We start from the raw sequence: 15,547 nt of genomic DNA, 5'->3' as shown, positions 1-15,547 counted from the left end.
AAGTCTGTTAAAAATCAGCCATGAGAATATTGAGAAAAGTTAGTAATATTTTTACCAACCTTTAGCACCTTGTACCACACAAATGGCCGTCGCGTCGGGCCAATATAGCAAGTATGCAAACATAAAGTACATACTTAAACTATATTATCCCATACATTTTATTCATGAGAAAATAAGGTCTGGCGGCTCTGGGATCTTGGACTAATTACTGGCACTTCAGTTGGCTTTATAATTTGGCATATATTCGTGTTGCATCCCTTTTGCATTGTATATCTAAGGAAAGAAATGCAATACGAATATTTGTCCAATACAGCCAAAGCCATGTGAAGTGCATATGGGTGCTTCTCACACTGCGACTTAACGCACTCCGATTGGCGTTTGCAGTCACGTGATACTCGCTATTATTTTAAAAACTATATCCACTTTATGTATTTAAATAGTCCCTGCTATGGTAAAAACATAATATACATTCCCGATTAATGTCAACATCCCTTATGTCCTTTGAATCGCGCCAAAACACCGATGAAATAGGGGGCGATGGGCATGACGAGGAGCATGACGAGCAACGTGGGCACACTTATGACCCTGCTTCTTCCCTCCACCCGTCGAGTGTGTGGCTGGGGTAAAGAAGATACTACTGCATTCCTTTGCTAGCTTGATTCTGGCTGGGTCTATATCCGTGTGATACTCGTAGCTACTTATTATTTATTTTGGATCCATTGCAGATTATTTCGATTTCCGTCTTAAATTCAACTGTTTTTTTCAGATGCGACTGAAAGTTGTACTAGAATGTGTAGAGTCCTTCGTGCCATACAGGAATATATAAATGAATGTGATAGAAGGTTTTCAGCAGAGAGGCAAATATTACCGATGTATAGATCGGGTAGGGGCCGACAATGTACCATTATAGTCAGATTTAATTTTCAAACTGGCCAAAGACAACTCGACGATATCGAGGTATTTTCACACTTTAACGAGGCTTTATACTCGTTGCGAGCGGCAATCCAAAGAAGGTTAGTTTTATTTAACTTAGCTTCGTAGTTTTGATAAAAAATAAATTGTATCGCTGAATTTATTTACGTGTAGATTTCTGATATGAATCAAGGTGGCATCTCAATAATCTTCGATCTGATTTTTTTATGTTTGTTTTTCAGGTTAAAATGTGCTTCAGATACTAATACAAAGTTAGAATTGTTTGTAAATAAGGTAGAACTATATTTAAATGGCGAACTCTTGGATTCGTCCCACGATCGTAAAATTCTTTCTCAAATTCCTGTCCGTGACAAAACTGTGATCGTCGCCAAAGTGTATGACGGACACCTGCCCACGTGCGGCAGCGACTCGAGCAGCGACTCCAGCACGTCGTCGCCGCCCGCGCCGCCCACGCCTGAGCACGCCTTGCCCGGAGTGGTGAGTCTTATCGTGTAGTCTTTTCCAATTGGCATGACGAAACTAACAAAGAATCATGGAAATAATGGTTACAAAGATTCTAAAAAATGGCCCGAAACCAGTTTATAAACATGAGGATTTTTAATGTTTTCAATAAAAGTATAAAATTCTCCAATGCGCCATGTTGACCGAAACACTAATAAGAAGCTAGCCAAACCGTGACGCCATCACTCCATTACATATTTCTTTGAACAGCATAGACAACCACATTGGCCGTAATCCATATGTCCACACCAAACAGTTTTTTTATTTATTTCACCAATAAACATTTATTACGGAAAAAAAAAATTGTTGCATGATATATAGTATCCCCCTTATTCATAAACGTGTACTAAAGTTACGATGCCGCTAATAAGTCTTGTTTGTCTCTTTCCGATGTATTGGTATGATGGAAAGGCACAAACGATTATTAGCGGCATCGTAACTTTAGTATACGTTTATGAATAAGGGGGGGGGGGGGGGGGTAAATAATTATTTATTATTATGTAAATAAATGCGAATTAACAATTTAATTCAAGTTCAAGAGAAAATTCGTAACTGTAGGGGCCTGCTTCACAATGTCCAAGTATTGGATAGTTAAAGTTAAAAACTTTAAAAAAAGCTAGTAAACATTTTTATTTATTTTATTTTTATTATTTACATTGTGCAACGAAGTGAAATTTTGGATACGAGGGTGGTAGTGCCAATTAAAGACCAGAGTTTGCAATATTCTTACCCCCGGAGTTACACAATGGAAGAAACACACTAGGGAAGAAAATACGAAATTCTAATTCTTAAATACGGTGAGATATCAAACATTCGTCCGCCATTTTGTAATTTCTTGACAGGTTGGCATCGAAGGGATTGTCCCCAAAACCAAATTTTGTTTATAAAAAAACAGTAGTTTTCTGTATATTGGAATGTTTTAGCGTAACTTCGTCCTATTCTGCCGTGACCACATTATTTTTTTAGAAAGTGTTAATAAAGAGCAAATAATGTTGTTAAGTTATTTTTATTTAATTATTTAGTTCTTAAATGGATGGGTTTGTTTTCAGCTTTTCGCGCAAGGTACTTGGTATATACCATTCATATTGGAACTGGAACATATTGGCGTTATGAAAAAACATCCCCAATTAATGGAAGCTGCTCATCTACTCTCCCAGATTTGCCCGGGACATAAACTTACGGTGAGTAAACTAATTCAAGACATAAATACGATACGATATTTGATGAATATTGAGAAAAATATCCTAATAGGTATTATTTGTGCGTTTTATTGATATAAGCACACGTTTCATCCGAATAATATCCAGGCTTTGAGTCAGTTACACTCACTACTCTTATCTACTGATGAATCATCGAGTTGTCTTACTTCATGCAAACGAATTAATGGATCTCTAAAGAAAGGTCATCTCTCATTTCAGGTAGATAAACTGACAGAAGCTTTACTCAGTCGCGAGGATGCCAAGTTAAGGGACTTGCTATACGGGCTTGCGCCGCCCACAGTCGCGTACAACGTTGAGGTGCTGTACAGTATGGTGATGCCGTCGTCGGACACCAGGCTAGATCGCAGTCGGAGTTTCCAACTCGCCTGTGTTAAAAAGGCGCCATTATTAATTCAGTGCTTGTCTGACAAGGACTTTCTACAAGGAGCTTCGTCTCACACAAGAAGGTACTAATATCATTACAGTGAAACTCCACTTGAATTGTCTTTCGGATGTAATATTAAACTTATATTAAATGTGCTTGTTTTCAGGGTGGGCTATTTATCTTTAGTCAGATTGGGTAAACTAGTCTTATACACATTGGGCCACCTCTTCGAAATATTGGCTCCGGATGGTTCAGATACATCAGTTGACAAAGACTTTAGGTAATATATCCAGCAATTATATTCTACTCATATGTGCCTCAGATGATAAATTTTATTTTGCACATATATTTATTTACTTTTTTTGGTATGTTATTTTGTCATATTCATATAACTACAATACTTGACTCATTCGTCCTACTGCTTAGTTTCAAAGCTTTTATAATATTCATGACTATTCATTGCTATTTAAGACAATTGTTAATTTCAGAATGGACGTAACGATTTTACGCGAAGCACTTCAAACAGTGCCCAGTCACAACTGCGAATTGATAGTGAAAGCGATTGCCGAGAAACTGGCCAACACTCTGGGCGAGCAGGTATTCGTTGCTGACTTAACAGTATTGCGCGAATTCATTCCTTTGTTCTCACATTATAGTCAGGAAATAAAAATATGATTATTTCTCAAACATGAGTTGAAATATTGTCAGATTGTCCGTCTCTGAGTCATGCCATAATAGACTGCTAAATACTGCGTAGGGTTAGTTGCGCTGGGAAAGATTTTCATACAATACTGTTTTTAGTCTGTTAAGCTCTATTCAACTGTTGAGATGCGTCCAGATCAATGGAATAAAACGCAAATGCACCTCATTATATGGTACTAAATAATGCTCGCTTATCCTGGGCTTAGCTTTACAGTATTATTGGTTTTTATTCTGTAATTATGCGCATTTTTGAGAAAAGCATTACACATATCTCCAGAGAAAAGGGGCTACCTGCTTTATCAACTAGTTAGCCTGCAATTCCTTATTTTCCGACCTCTGTTAATGTGTTTACATTGTTATCGTGTATGTGTAGGTGGTGAATAGTACAGAAGACAGCGACGTAGTGTCTTCGTTGGTGTGGTGGTGCGTACCCACGACGGCCACAGTGCGCGCTCTCTACGGGCTGGCCTTCTCCGTCGCGCAGCCCGCCGACGCCAACAGCGCTGTTCATCCCGACGACGTCACATGTAACATACTTCGTACTTTCCTACCACAATGGATAATAAATTGCGTTCGTAAGACGTTTAGGCCTACACAACCAAAAACAATATTCAAATCTTGACACAAGCTACAACGTATTTCAAGTGGATACTCTTTTATCCAAAAGAATGTATTTTTTAAATGTTTGTTTTTGATATCGGCATATAACTTTGTTTCCAGTGGTACGAGAGTGTATGGAGGTAGTCACAATATGCCTGGCTCTTGGCGGAGGGAGACTGGAAGCTTTATTGAACGAACCATGGTGGCAAGATACGGCGTTGTACTTGATGATTGACTGTCCGAATCCTCAGGTCAGTATTTTATTAAATGTTAATGCTGCTATTAATCGTTCTAATTAATTAAATACCACTCGTTCGCTAGCAGCAGCACATTCGTTGTTATTTGTGGTATTCAATACAGTACCTGGGCGACCGAGCTTTTTATAACTATTTATTGTAATATGGTGGTGTATAGGTGATAATCTACATAAACTTGTAAAGTAAAATGTGAACTGACAATTATTATTATTTACAATCGATTTTAACCTTACAGCACTTGTCACAGAGTAACGCCATCTATTGTCAATTTCTCTTATTACATAGGTCATTTTTTTACTAAATTAAACTTGTCTAAAACAATAAAAATTAAAAAATTATATATGTATAAACTTGAACATATAAAAAAAAAACAGAAGTTAGTCACCGGGCGAGATTCGAACCCGTAACACTCGTTTAGCAGTCCGCGTCTTAACCCGCTGGACCAGACGGACAGTGGCTGGCAAGACGAAATTAGCGACCATATTCTGCGTCGAAAGAAAAACGCATGAAAACTCGAAAACATGCGTTTTCCCAAACATAAGACTAATCTAGATAGATTGTATACCCCCAAACACCCCCATATACCAAATTTCAGCGAAATCGTTAGAGCCGTTTCCGAGATCACAGAAATATATATATACAAGAATTGCTCGTTTAAAGGTATAAGATATATGATTCGTTAACAAATTTATAAAACAGATGTATGTTGCAGGTGCGCGTGTCGTGCGCGGAGCAGCTGTTATCAATGTGCGCGTGGGGCGGGGGCGGCGGCGCGCGCGCCGCGCTGGAGGCGCTCGGCGGCGTGGTGGGCGAGCCGGGCGGCTCGCGTCTGCAGCGCCACGCGCGCCACGCCCAACAGTTCCTGCAGCTGCTTTGCAGGCTCGTCTCGCTCGCCGGACCGACATCCAGGACGCTCGAAGACCTCGCTATTGAAGTATTTACCGCTGCTTTTTCGACTAAATCGCGTTTCAGTTGATAGTATTGTTATAGTATTTTATGCAACCGTTGTTTAAGAGAGGTAAAAAAATGCGAGTTTTCGGCTTCGCCTCAAATTGTTACTCACGCCACGAGTATTTTTTGATTCACAAGGAAGGGTACCCAACTGTCCGACTCCGATTTGATTCATTTTGATATATTTTATAGAGTAGTCTAAAATAACGGACACGTATTTTTTTTTAGCTGCACAAACTCAACCTATTGGGAGAAATTGTCCTCCAAAGTACTAAAAAGTTACTAAATCTTCTAACTCCTATAGAAAGTGATGCTCAAGCAACTTGCTAGTTAATGGCTGGTTTGAGTATATGTTTGAAAGCAACAAAAAATAATGAGCACATGTTTTGTTATATCGGCTAAAACTCATTTTTCCTAAAAAATCGACATTGGAAGTTTATAATATCTTATCACTATAGTCACACATAAAGACGGGTGTTTTTTTAGGAAAACTTGAGTTTAAGCAGATATAACAAAACATGTGTACATTATTTTTTCCTGCTCTCAAACATATATTCAAACAAGCCATTAACTAGCATGTTGCTTGAGCATCACTTTCTATAGGAGTTAGAAGATTTAGTAACTTTTTAGTACTTTGGAGGACAATTTCTCCCAATAGGTTGAGTTTGGGCAGCTAAAAAAAAATACGTGTCCGTTATTTTAGACTACTCTATAACATATATCAAAATGAATCAAATCGGAGTCGGACAGTTGGGTACCCTTCCTTGTCAGTTAAACAACGTTGCATGCAGTGCAGTACTTTTTCTACGACCAAGCACGTACTTTGAAATAATACAGTAAATTTAACATATATTTTTCATGTAATCTATCGCGATTTTGAAGGCAGCAAATTTTTTGTGACTTCTTGGGCGATCACTGATATTTGTTCAGGCGTAGACACTAAGTTTTCTTCACTTCATCCATTTTAACTTAAAAGACACTGTTTTTAACACAAAAGTTAAGTTTTTATTCGACAACCACAATAAATAACCACATTCAAGAAGTAGCAAAGAATGGAGGTTACGGGCGGGAAAATGAACAATGAAATTAAAAAATCTTGTCTATGGTTCACTTATTTGTCAGAGATGATGTTTAAAATAAGGTTGGCAATTTGGAGTGTGGAATTAAGAGGAGTGGCATCTCTTATGGTAAAACTTATGGAAATCTCCATGGGCAAAACTTATGCAAAAGTGTCCAGTGGTCAGCTATAAATAATAGTTCCAAATCTTTCCAGAGTAGCGCTAGAGTAGCTAAGAACCTAGGCGTTATTGACGGAGTGAATTGCGCTGTCTATGATTTGATTTTTTTGTTCAAGTACTCTAGGTATTGTAGCGCCACCTATTTAAAGTTTTTTGATGACACTTTTTGGTACATGGAGATTTCGTTCCTTATCTCCACCTTCCGTAGTTGGCAACAATGTATTTCATACAATATTTTTTAAGTGGTCATTACACGAAGTAGCGAAAAATGCCAAAAAGATACTGCGTGTATCACAAATGCGTTTCTGGGGATTAGACTAAAGACTTGTCTTGACAACTATAAGGTAGGGTTTTAAAGATGTGTGCACGACCTTTTAAATGATAAATAAAAGTATGGGAGCAGAAAAAATAAAATAACATATAATATCCTCAGGTGGCGTGGTTGAGATCAGTGCGAGCGAATCCAGAAATACTCGATGATACGCTACTGGAGGGACACCTGAATTTAACCAAAGAATTATTTACACATGTTCCGGCACAAGTCAAGTACCAATATGGAGCGCATCCTGAACACAAGGATAGAGGTCTAATTAGGGTAAGTGCAATCTGCCAATTATTTTTCGCGATTTTGGTATTGGTCCCATAGTAGACGTTGTTCATTATGACTTATCTAATCAGTAATCATCTCTCACAATATGGCTAGGCGTTCACAAAACATCTGTTTACACATTAAGAAGCCGTTATCGATTTTAGTCGCAAAAATGTCAAATGTGATAGATTTACCGCATGAAATTGTACACCTTTTGTTAACTATTAGAAATAACAAGTACTGGTTTCTATTAGCACGTCTTGTTATCTTTCATTTTAATACATATTTTTTTTGAAAACAGACTTTAGTTAGTAATGATTTTTTTTTCTGATGGACGTTTAGGTAAACGCGCGTAAAGCAGTGATTTTGGCGATCTTATTTGTAAATTTCGTAAAGTTTGTACTGCTAAAAATAGTCATTTTATATTACAAATATCCTGTACTTCAACTTAACTACATTTTTGTTATTATTATTATTTTTTTATACTACGTCGGTGGCAAACAAGCATACGGCCCGCCTGATGGTAAGCAGTATCCGTAGCCTATGTACGCCTGCAACTCCGGAGGAGTTACATGCGCGTTGCCGACCCTAACCCCCTCCCACCCCTCGTTGAGCTCTGGCAACCTTACTCACCGGCAGGAACACAACACTATGAGTAGGGTCTAGTGTTATTTGGCTGCGATTTTCTGTAAGGCGGAGGTACTTCCCCAGTTGGGCTCTGCTCTAGATCTCGAATGACATCCGCTGTGCTGTGCCCTACCACACAAAGCAAGATGACATTCACAATGCCCATACCTCACTTAAAAATTATTATAAATTTGAAATAGTGTAAATGAAAGTTAAACGAAATCAATTTTCTCCAGAAATTACTTCAAAATAAGTGACAATTTCTCTGAAAATTGACTTAGAACTCATTTAGACGGCGCGAGAACTCGCATGCGAGTTTCATTACATTGCGGTATTTGATCGGTCGGCCGAATTGGTTGTAACCTCAATTTTCCGCAATGTAGCTATAATCGCACAAGAGTTCGCGCACCGTCTCAATCAGCCCTTAATTTCAACGTAATTTTGATCCTTAAAAAATCTACAACATTTGCTGAAACTGTTCTTATACATCATTTTGTATAATTAACTACCATAATTTTTTGATGAATTTTTAAAAACTGTCCCTTCTCGTCACCTATTACCGGGGACGCACGCTTGCGACCTCATTATTAAAACGCAAGATGAAAAAACGTGCTAATAGAAACCAATACTTGTTATTTAGATATTACGTAACAAAAGGTGTACAATTTCAACGACTATATCTATCAATTTTAAATATTTGCTCTAAAATCGTTACCGGGCTCTTAACCGAAAAACAAAACATGTTATTCTGTACACAGAGTGTTTTATACTCATAACTCCTCATGAGAGCAAATTTATTACGTGTTTTTGTATTTTTTTTATACCACGTCGGTGGCAAACAAGCATACGGCCCGCTGTAATTTGCTGTTTTCCAATTATAAGTATGTAACTAATACGGTGTGTTCTGGATTCAGTACATGTTGACATTCTTCTTATTTACGTGACAGGAAGTGACAACAGAATTCCTGTGGCCGTACTCTTGGGCATGGTGCCGCATGGGAGACGGCGACAGCTCCGGCGGGGACTCGGGCGAGCCAGCGCCGCCGCTGTGCCGGTCGCCCGGCGCCGCCGCCGCCGCCACCGAGCTGCTGCTCGCGCTGGTGCACGGCTGCGTGCCCAACATGGCCGAGCTGGCACATTTACTCGAGCTCATGTTTTATAGTGGTAACTTTCTAACCTCACTTTAAACTACACTTTGCATATCGAACGCGTCCGGTGTCCGTCAGTCGCAGCTGTCTGATGACGACTTAACACGTTGCGGAGCATCATATCCCTTATTATGTGATCTATTGTTATATCTATTATGTCCTATTCAGTCACCAGTCACCCTTGACAAATTAAGTGTGGAACACTGAATCGACAAAAATGTATTATCAATAATGTTAATATAATGTCTAAGACTGTTTTTCTCTACAAATAAACATTTATTCAGCAAATAGGCCACTTTTACAGTCAAATTTCTACAATAATAAAAATAACAATACAATTATAAATATGGAATAAATTAAATATTAGATACTTTATTAGTGATGTATACAGTCTCTAAATGTCGAATTACACAAAAACAACTATGATAAAAAATACTAACAACAAATACTAAAATTCTTTAGAGACGTAAAAGTCTCTAAGTTTCAGAGTTAAATTATTATTTATAAATTTAATTAAATTAAGTTGTATCAAAATAATTCACCTTAATTTGCAAGGGTGAGAGTGTTTTGTATGAAATGAGATGTTGTGATTATTTTTTGCAATGTAAATCATCGCTGAACGTAGTTTATAGTTCTGAATGAACAATATCATGCAAGTTCAAGGGAAAATTCGTAACTGAAAGGTGTAAGTGAAATAATCACGTAATCAATATTTGTTTTATTGTGATCTTTTCGCAAATGTATTATAAAACGTCGTTCAATGTACGTGTGGAAGTGTCTTTATTTACTTATTCCGTGTCTTTTATCTCGGGACTCGTAAATAAAGATACACTTTGCACACTTGCATTTAAATGTACTATTTCTACAAGTTAACAAAAATAATACTTTAAACTAGTAGAATCATATAGGTAAATAAGCCAAAAGTATACAGCTAAGATACGAGAGCATACATTCTTACGCCGGCCCGCCCCTGCCGGCTGGTCAGCGACACCTTGTCTCATGAGGCCCTGGTACTTGCTCTTTGCAAAATTAAGTTTTTGGACAGTTTTTCTCGATTTTGGCCTCAGTAGCAGCGTTAAGCAGTATTTCTAGTCTATGGATGTTGCTATATTAAGGGTGTCACATGCGCGTTTCTGACTTATGAAGAAATTGTTTCTATTAACAACCTAATGAATATTTTGGTTTGTTTACCTATATGATTCTACTAGTTTAAAGTATTATTTTTGTTGACTCGTAGGAAAAGTATTGTATGAAACGTTGTATAAGTAGGTCAAAAAATGCTCGTGGCGTATTCCTTTACATTTTTGGGCCCGTCTTATAAAACTGTTGCATAAAATACTATTAAAAACTACAATTTTGCGTTAGCCTACCTTAATATAATATAAGAACGATTGTCTTGCAGACAAAAACGTGCCGCTGGTGGAGTGGGAGTATATGCCGTGCGTCGGGCCGCGGCCGGCGGCGGGGCTGGCGGGGCTCAAGAACGCCGGCGCCACCTGCTACATGAACTCGGTGCTGCAGCAGCTCTACTGCGTGCGCGACGTGCGCGACGCGATACTCACCGTCCAAGGTCAGCACTTATAAAAAATATACAAGAATTCGTGTCCCCATATTTACAGACAGAAAGTAGTCTTTTCATTACCCTCCCCACGGTCGATTTATTTAAAGCTATCGTTGTTAGCCATTGACAATTTCGTGTACGTACTGGTTAGTCGTTAGGTCGTCACTTTTATTTTAACATAACCAGCAATCGTAATATTATTCAGTTGGATGTCGGAGTGATGATGAATTGATGATGATTAGTTAAGTGATATTAGTCCTGTTTAGAATAAAATAGAATAGATTTTTATTTGTATTGATTGTACGGTCGGTGCCCCAACTTAAGTAACCAAGTCGCCATACTAATTGTTTAGAAAAGTGGATACGTGTGTTAGATGACTACATCGTCATATTACCTGAAAGAAATTATTTACTCTGAGATGAGCAAAACAATAATACATTTCTATTTAAAAAATTTAATCTATCTATGTATTGAAAAAAATATAATTAGGGTTGATATTTGCCACATTTGTACTCCACCTGCCAAGCGAATGAAGTGCTACTTTTCTAAAGAAACGTTGATTTTAGGAGCAGCAACCGATCCTAACGAAGATTTCTCTGGGGAGAATCAACACTCTATTGTAGAAAAAGTAGAGGTATGCAAAGTATAACTTTTCTAACTTGAGAGTCTTACGTTTAATGTGTAGGTTTTCACAATTAACAGAGTACATTTGTTATTGCCTCCTTACAGACTGCTGGCGACTACAACATCACAATCTTGAAACAAGTCCAAGCTATATTCGCACATTTGCATTTCAGTAAACTGCAATATTATGTGCCAAGAGGGTTGTGGGCTCATTTTAGGTAAGCATTTACAATGAAACGTTTGTCAGTTCAATTACGCTGACAAACCTCTAAACCCTAAATTATATACTTAGTCAGGTCATAAGTTCTGTCACAAACATTTTACTGATAAAAATGTTATAGCTTATATTCATGACCTCATTTGTCACAAAAGATCAAAATAAAGTTAATGTTATCAGTCTATAGAAAATTACAGAACTTATAAAAGTTAAGCGAAATAAATTACGTGGACTAAAAACTAATCTTTCACATAACCCTAAAGACCGCGAGTCACTATCGAACCTTGCAAAAACAGAACCATTGTATTGGGCACTATTGAAAACTACGTAAAAATTATATTAATAGGCAAATTTCAAATAGCAGTGACAATATGTGCCGTAATATTTGGTAAGTAATAGCTGACGAAACGTGCAGGAAAAACAAGACTGGAAACCGCGCAATAGACATACTCATAAGCCGGTCGGAGGGCGAGTGCGAGAGTGCGCGAGCCGCCGCCGCCGCATCACTACTGAACCAGTATTACGTTAACGCTTTTTCTTCCGGCCTTGTCCCATTTCTTATTGGGGTCGGCTCTCCTAATCCTCCTTCTCCAGAGATATCGTTTCTGGGTCGTCGCTAGGTCTAAATTGTTATTGGAGAGGTCTTTTTTAATTATTGACATCCATGTAGTAAGGGGTCTGCCACGAGGATTTGGTCCCGATATGATACTTTTTGTCATGTTGTCATCTGGTCTTCTCATAACATGGCCGTGCCAGCGCAGGCGCGATTCTGTGACTTTGGTTTGTATTGGCCTGATCTTATAGCTTCCGCAGTATTACGCTAGCGCCAACTTAAACAATTTAAAACCGTGCATTGTAACTGTTTGTGTATATTTAGACAATTATCTAGACACAATGCTTGCATCACTTGTTTTTACTCCGTTCACCGTAAGTGAAATCATTGAGTCTTTTAATAAAATAAAACGAAAAAGTTCGAATAGTATTTTATGCATCAGTTGTATAAGAAGGGTCAAAAAAGGCGAGTGGCGTGAGTTACAATGTGAGCCGGAGCCGAAGGCATAGGCGAACATTGTAAAGGAATACGCCACGAGAATTTTTTGACCTACTTATACAACGTTGCATACAATATTTTTCCTACGAGTCAACAAAAATAAATCTTAATTTAGGTAAACAAATTACAGCAAAAGTATATAGCCAAGACGCGCGAGCACACCTTGTTACGCGCCCGGCCCGCCCCGGGCCGCGGCCGGCCGGTCGGCGACACCTCCTCGTAACTCATGAAGCCCTGGTACTTGCTACTTGCTAAATTAATTTTTTGGACAGTTTTTTCTCAATTTTGGCCACCGTAGCCTACGGAGACTAACAAGCAACGCTAAGCGGTCTTCGTAGTCTATGGGTGTTGCTATATTACGGGTGTCACATGCGTGTTTCTGACTTATGAAATAATTATTTTTATTATGCAACCAAATGAATATTTTGTAAGTTGGCATCAATGCACTTAGTTTAAAACCGTATTCGTTTTGGTTTTGTTAGGTTGGTAGCCATTAATCGCAGTAACGTTATAGCGTATAAAAGCACAAGAGCTTTTATGAGGAATAGACAATATAGACTTTTCTTGAAATCTTTTATGTATGTTCTTATATTCGTGTTAATGAATGCATAAATGACAGATAACAGTAGAGGAGTAGGAAAAGACATTAATGATATGTCAACTCACAATTTTGACTGTCTGTCTCCTTTGGTTATATCACTGATCCTATTCTTGGTTAACGAGTACGCTAGCGCCGGCGTATACCCTGATGTTTTAAAGCTAATAAAAGTGCAACCGGTTTGCAAGTGGAAAGGTGAACATGACTCACCCAAATCTTATCGCCCGATATCTCTGGTGCCCACCACTCAAAGGTTTATGAAAACCTAATTAGCAAAAGACTGATGCAACATTTCAATTCCAACAACTTGTGAAACAGTCAACAATACGCATACCAACCGGGAAGGTCGACGACGGACGCTGCGCAGGATGTTGTGACACAGGTGCTGCGACACCTCGAGGACGCCCGACAGGTCGCTGTGTGGCGATCACTGCACACAGCATTATAATAATGATTAACGCATGAAGCACGCCGGAGTCGGTTAATTAGTATCAGCGCGCGAGCGGATGGTTGGGAATTACATAGACCACGTGACCGGTTTGGCTATACAGCGGCCGGCGCTCGCGCCGCTCCGGCAGTGCGATCTCATCCGCGACCGCGAATGCATGTCTCTCCGCTTATCGATCCGCTACATACGCGAGTGCAGTGCTTACGCCTAATTTTTATGTTATTTCGCTTTCTTTCGTGTTTTCTTCCTTCTGACTGTAATCTGTGCTTTCTATACTCCTGTGCCTGTGTTTCTTCACGCTTGTAACTGTGCTTAATCTTTTCAATTATACATAGTGTGTCTACAACGGACTTGTTATTCAACCGCCCGGTAGGCTGCCGTCTTCTGCGACCTGTCGCGCGCCTTCGAGATGATTGATCATCCTCTTCTTTTAACTAAATTACCTCAGTATGGGGTTAGCGGTGTATTTCATAAAATGATTGCATCCTTTCTAAATAATCGTAAACAATGCACGTATGTACATAACTCAAGGTCAAACTTAGAACCAGTAGTTCCTCAGGGATCAATTGCTGGTAACAACCTTTTTCTGATCCTCGATCCTAATTCCTGGCGTAATAAAAATAATTGCGTTAATAGCGTTTTTTCTTAAAAATTAGATCGATAACTTGAAAAATGATAACGCCTGCGAAATTGTAATAGCAAGTAAAATATAAAATGAGTAAAACTTGGAAACCACAAATAAAATGGCTTATATTATAATTGAATATGAAGGTACAAAAATTTGGCTTTTATAGAATTTATCAACATAGCGTAATAAAGTACACCCGCCATTCTGACTGTCAGGATGGCGGATGTACTGTTTTTTGATGATAAATTTGTGTACAATTTTTTTAACGGAGGTACTAAATAATACTAATTAGGTACAAAAATATGGTATGTTTTTCATTTATTTTTATTTAGGTACACCCGCCATTCTGACGCTCGCGAAGAATTACAGTGTATTCTAGAATGCATACCAAAAACAACACCTGATTTTGCTCACAGAAACATGGATCAAAACCGAGACGGAAGCCAGACTGCTACAAATACCTGGTTTATCCTAAATAGTATTGAACATGCCGTGACTATTCAAACATACACAAGTGGTAACAATTTTTTCTGGATATCAATTTCAAAGCTATCGCTTAATATTGGAGTAGTATACAGACCGGGAAGAACAAACTATAACAATTTCATAACAACTCTGGAGGAACAACTTGAAAACAATAAAAGATCTATAATTTTCGGCGATTTCAACATCGACCTCTTGTCCAACGACCAAACCACATCCCAATACATTTCTACAATAGAAGAAAACGGATATGCTATTTTAAACAAAATTGAAGCGTGCTTCTGCGCCCGAGCGACTGCATCATGTAAAACTATCCTTGATCACGTTTACACGGATCTAATCGGAGACAGTTTCAATTTTCACATTATAGACTGCCATGTCTGATCATGATCATAAGCAGATATACGTAGAGTTATTAAAAAGACGCCCAAAACAAACAAAAAATAAAATACGATTCTGTGGACTATACCAAGCTCATAAAATTGATGGAAATGAGAAACGACATTTGGTCAAGACCACGACTATTCGAAGTTTGAAAACAGTATACAAACTATAATCACACAAGCAAAAGTTACGAAGACTAGAGAGAGAAGGATTTTGTGGACCATTCTTTGCTTCTCCAAAAATTAGACAAATATGGCATACGAGGACCTGCTTTAAATTGGATTCAAACGTACTTGTCTGGAAGAAATCAATATGTAGATATTTCCACATTAAATGACCAAAATGAGGTAATCCACTACCAATCTGAAACTCTACAAAATAACTTTGGTGTACCTCAAGGTAGTGTACTGGGTCCTTTAATGT

At 38.3% G+C, this 15,547-nt stretch overlaps 1 protein-coding gene across 5 annotated transcripts in view; it reads left to right on the top strand.

The window, feature by feature from the left end:
- Positions 1 to 15,547, top strand: part of LOC133520844 (probable ubiquitin carboxyl-terminal hydrolase FAF-X) — an 83,948-nt gene that overhangs the window by 20,575 nt on the left and 47,826 nt on the right. For all 5 annotated transcript variants that reach the window (XM_061855555.1, XM_061855563.1, XM_061855539.1 and 2 more), the window contains 14 exons: positions 767 to 1,013; positions 1,155 to 1,410; positions 2,484 to 2,615; positions 2,853 to 3,100; positions 3,185 to 3,298; positions 3,507 to 3,615; positions 4,094 to 4,247; positions 4,441 to 4,571; positions 5,290 to 5,511; positions 7,200 to 7,361; positions 8,930 to 9,146; positions 10,533 to 10,700; positions 11,258 to 11,325; positions 11,421 to 11,533. In XM_061855555.1, the coding sequence (XP_061711539.1) occupies positions 767 to 1,013; positions 1,155 to 1,410; positions 2,484 to 2,615; positions 2,853 to 3,100; positions 3,185 to 3,298; positions 3,507 to 3,615; positions 4,094 to 4,247; positions 4,441 to 4,571; positions 5,290 to 5,511; positions 7,200 to 7,361; positions 8,930 to 9,146; positions 10,533 to 10,700; positions 11,258 to 11,325; positions 11,421 to 11,533 (2,341 nt within the window). The remainder of the gene's footprint in view (positions 1 to 766; positions 1,014 to 1,154; positions 1,411 to 2,483; positions 2,616 to 2,852; positions 3,101 to 3,184; positions 3,299 to 3,506; positions 3,616 to 4,093; positions 4,248 to 4,440; positions 4,572 to 5,289; positions 5,512 to 7,199; positions 7,362 to 8,929; positions 9,147 to 10,532; positions 10,701 to 11,257; positions 11,326 to 11,420; positions 11,534 to 15,547) is intronic.

Source organism: Cydia pomonella, chromosome 1 (assembly GCF_033807575.1).
Source record: "Cydia pomonella isolate Wapato2018A chromosome 1, ilCydPomo1, whole genome shotgun sequence".
Classification (NCBI taxonomy): Eukaryota; Metazoa; Arthropoda; class Insecta; order Lepidoptera; family Tortricidae; genus Cydia; species Cydia pomonella.
The sequence above is the reverse complement of the archived record's forward strand: the minus strand, read 5'-3'. Positions and strand labels throughout refer to the sequence as shown.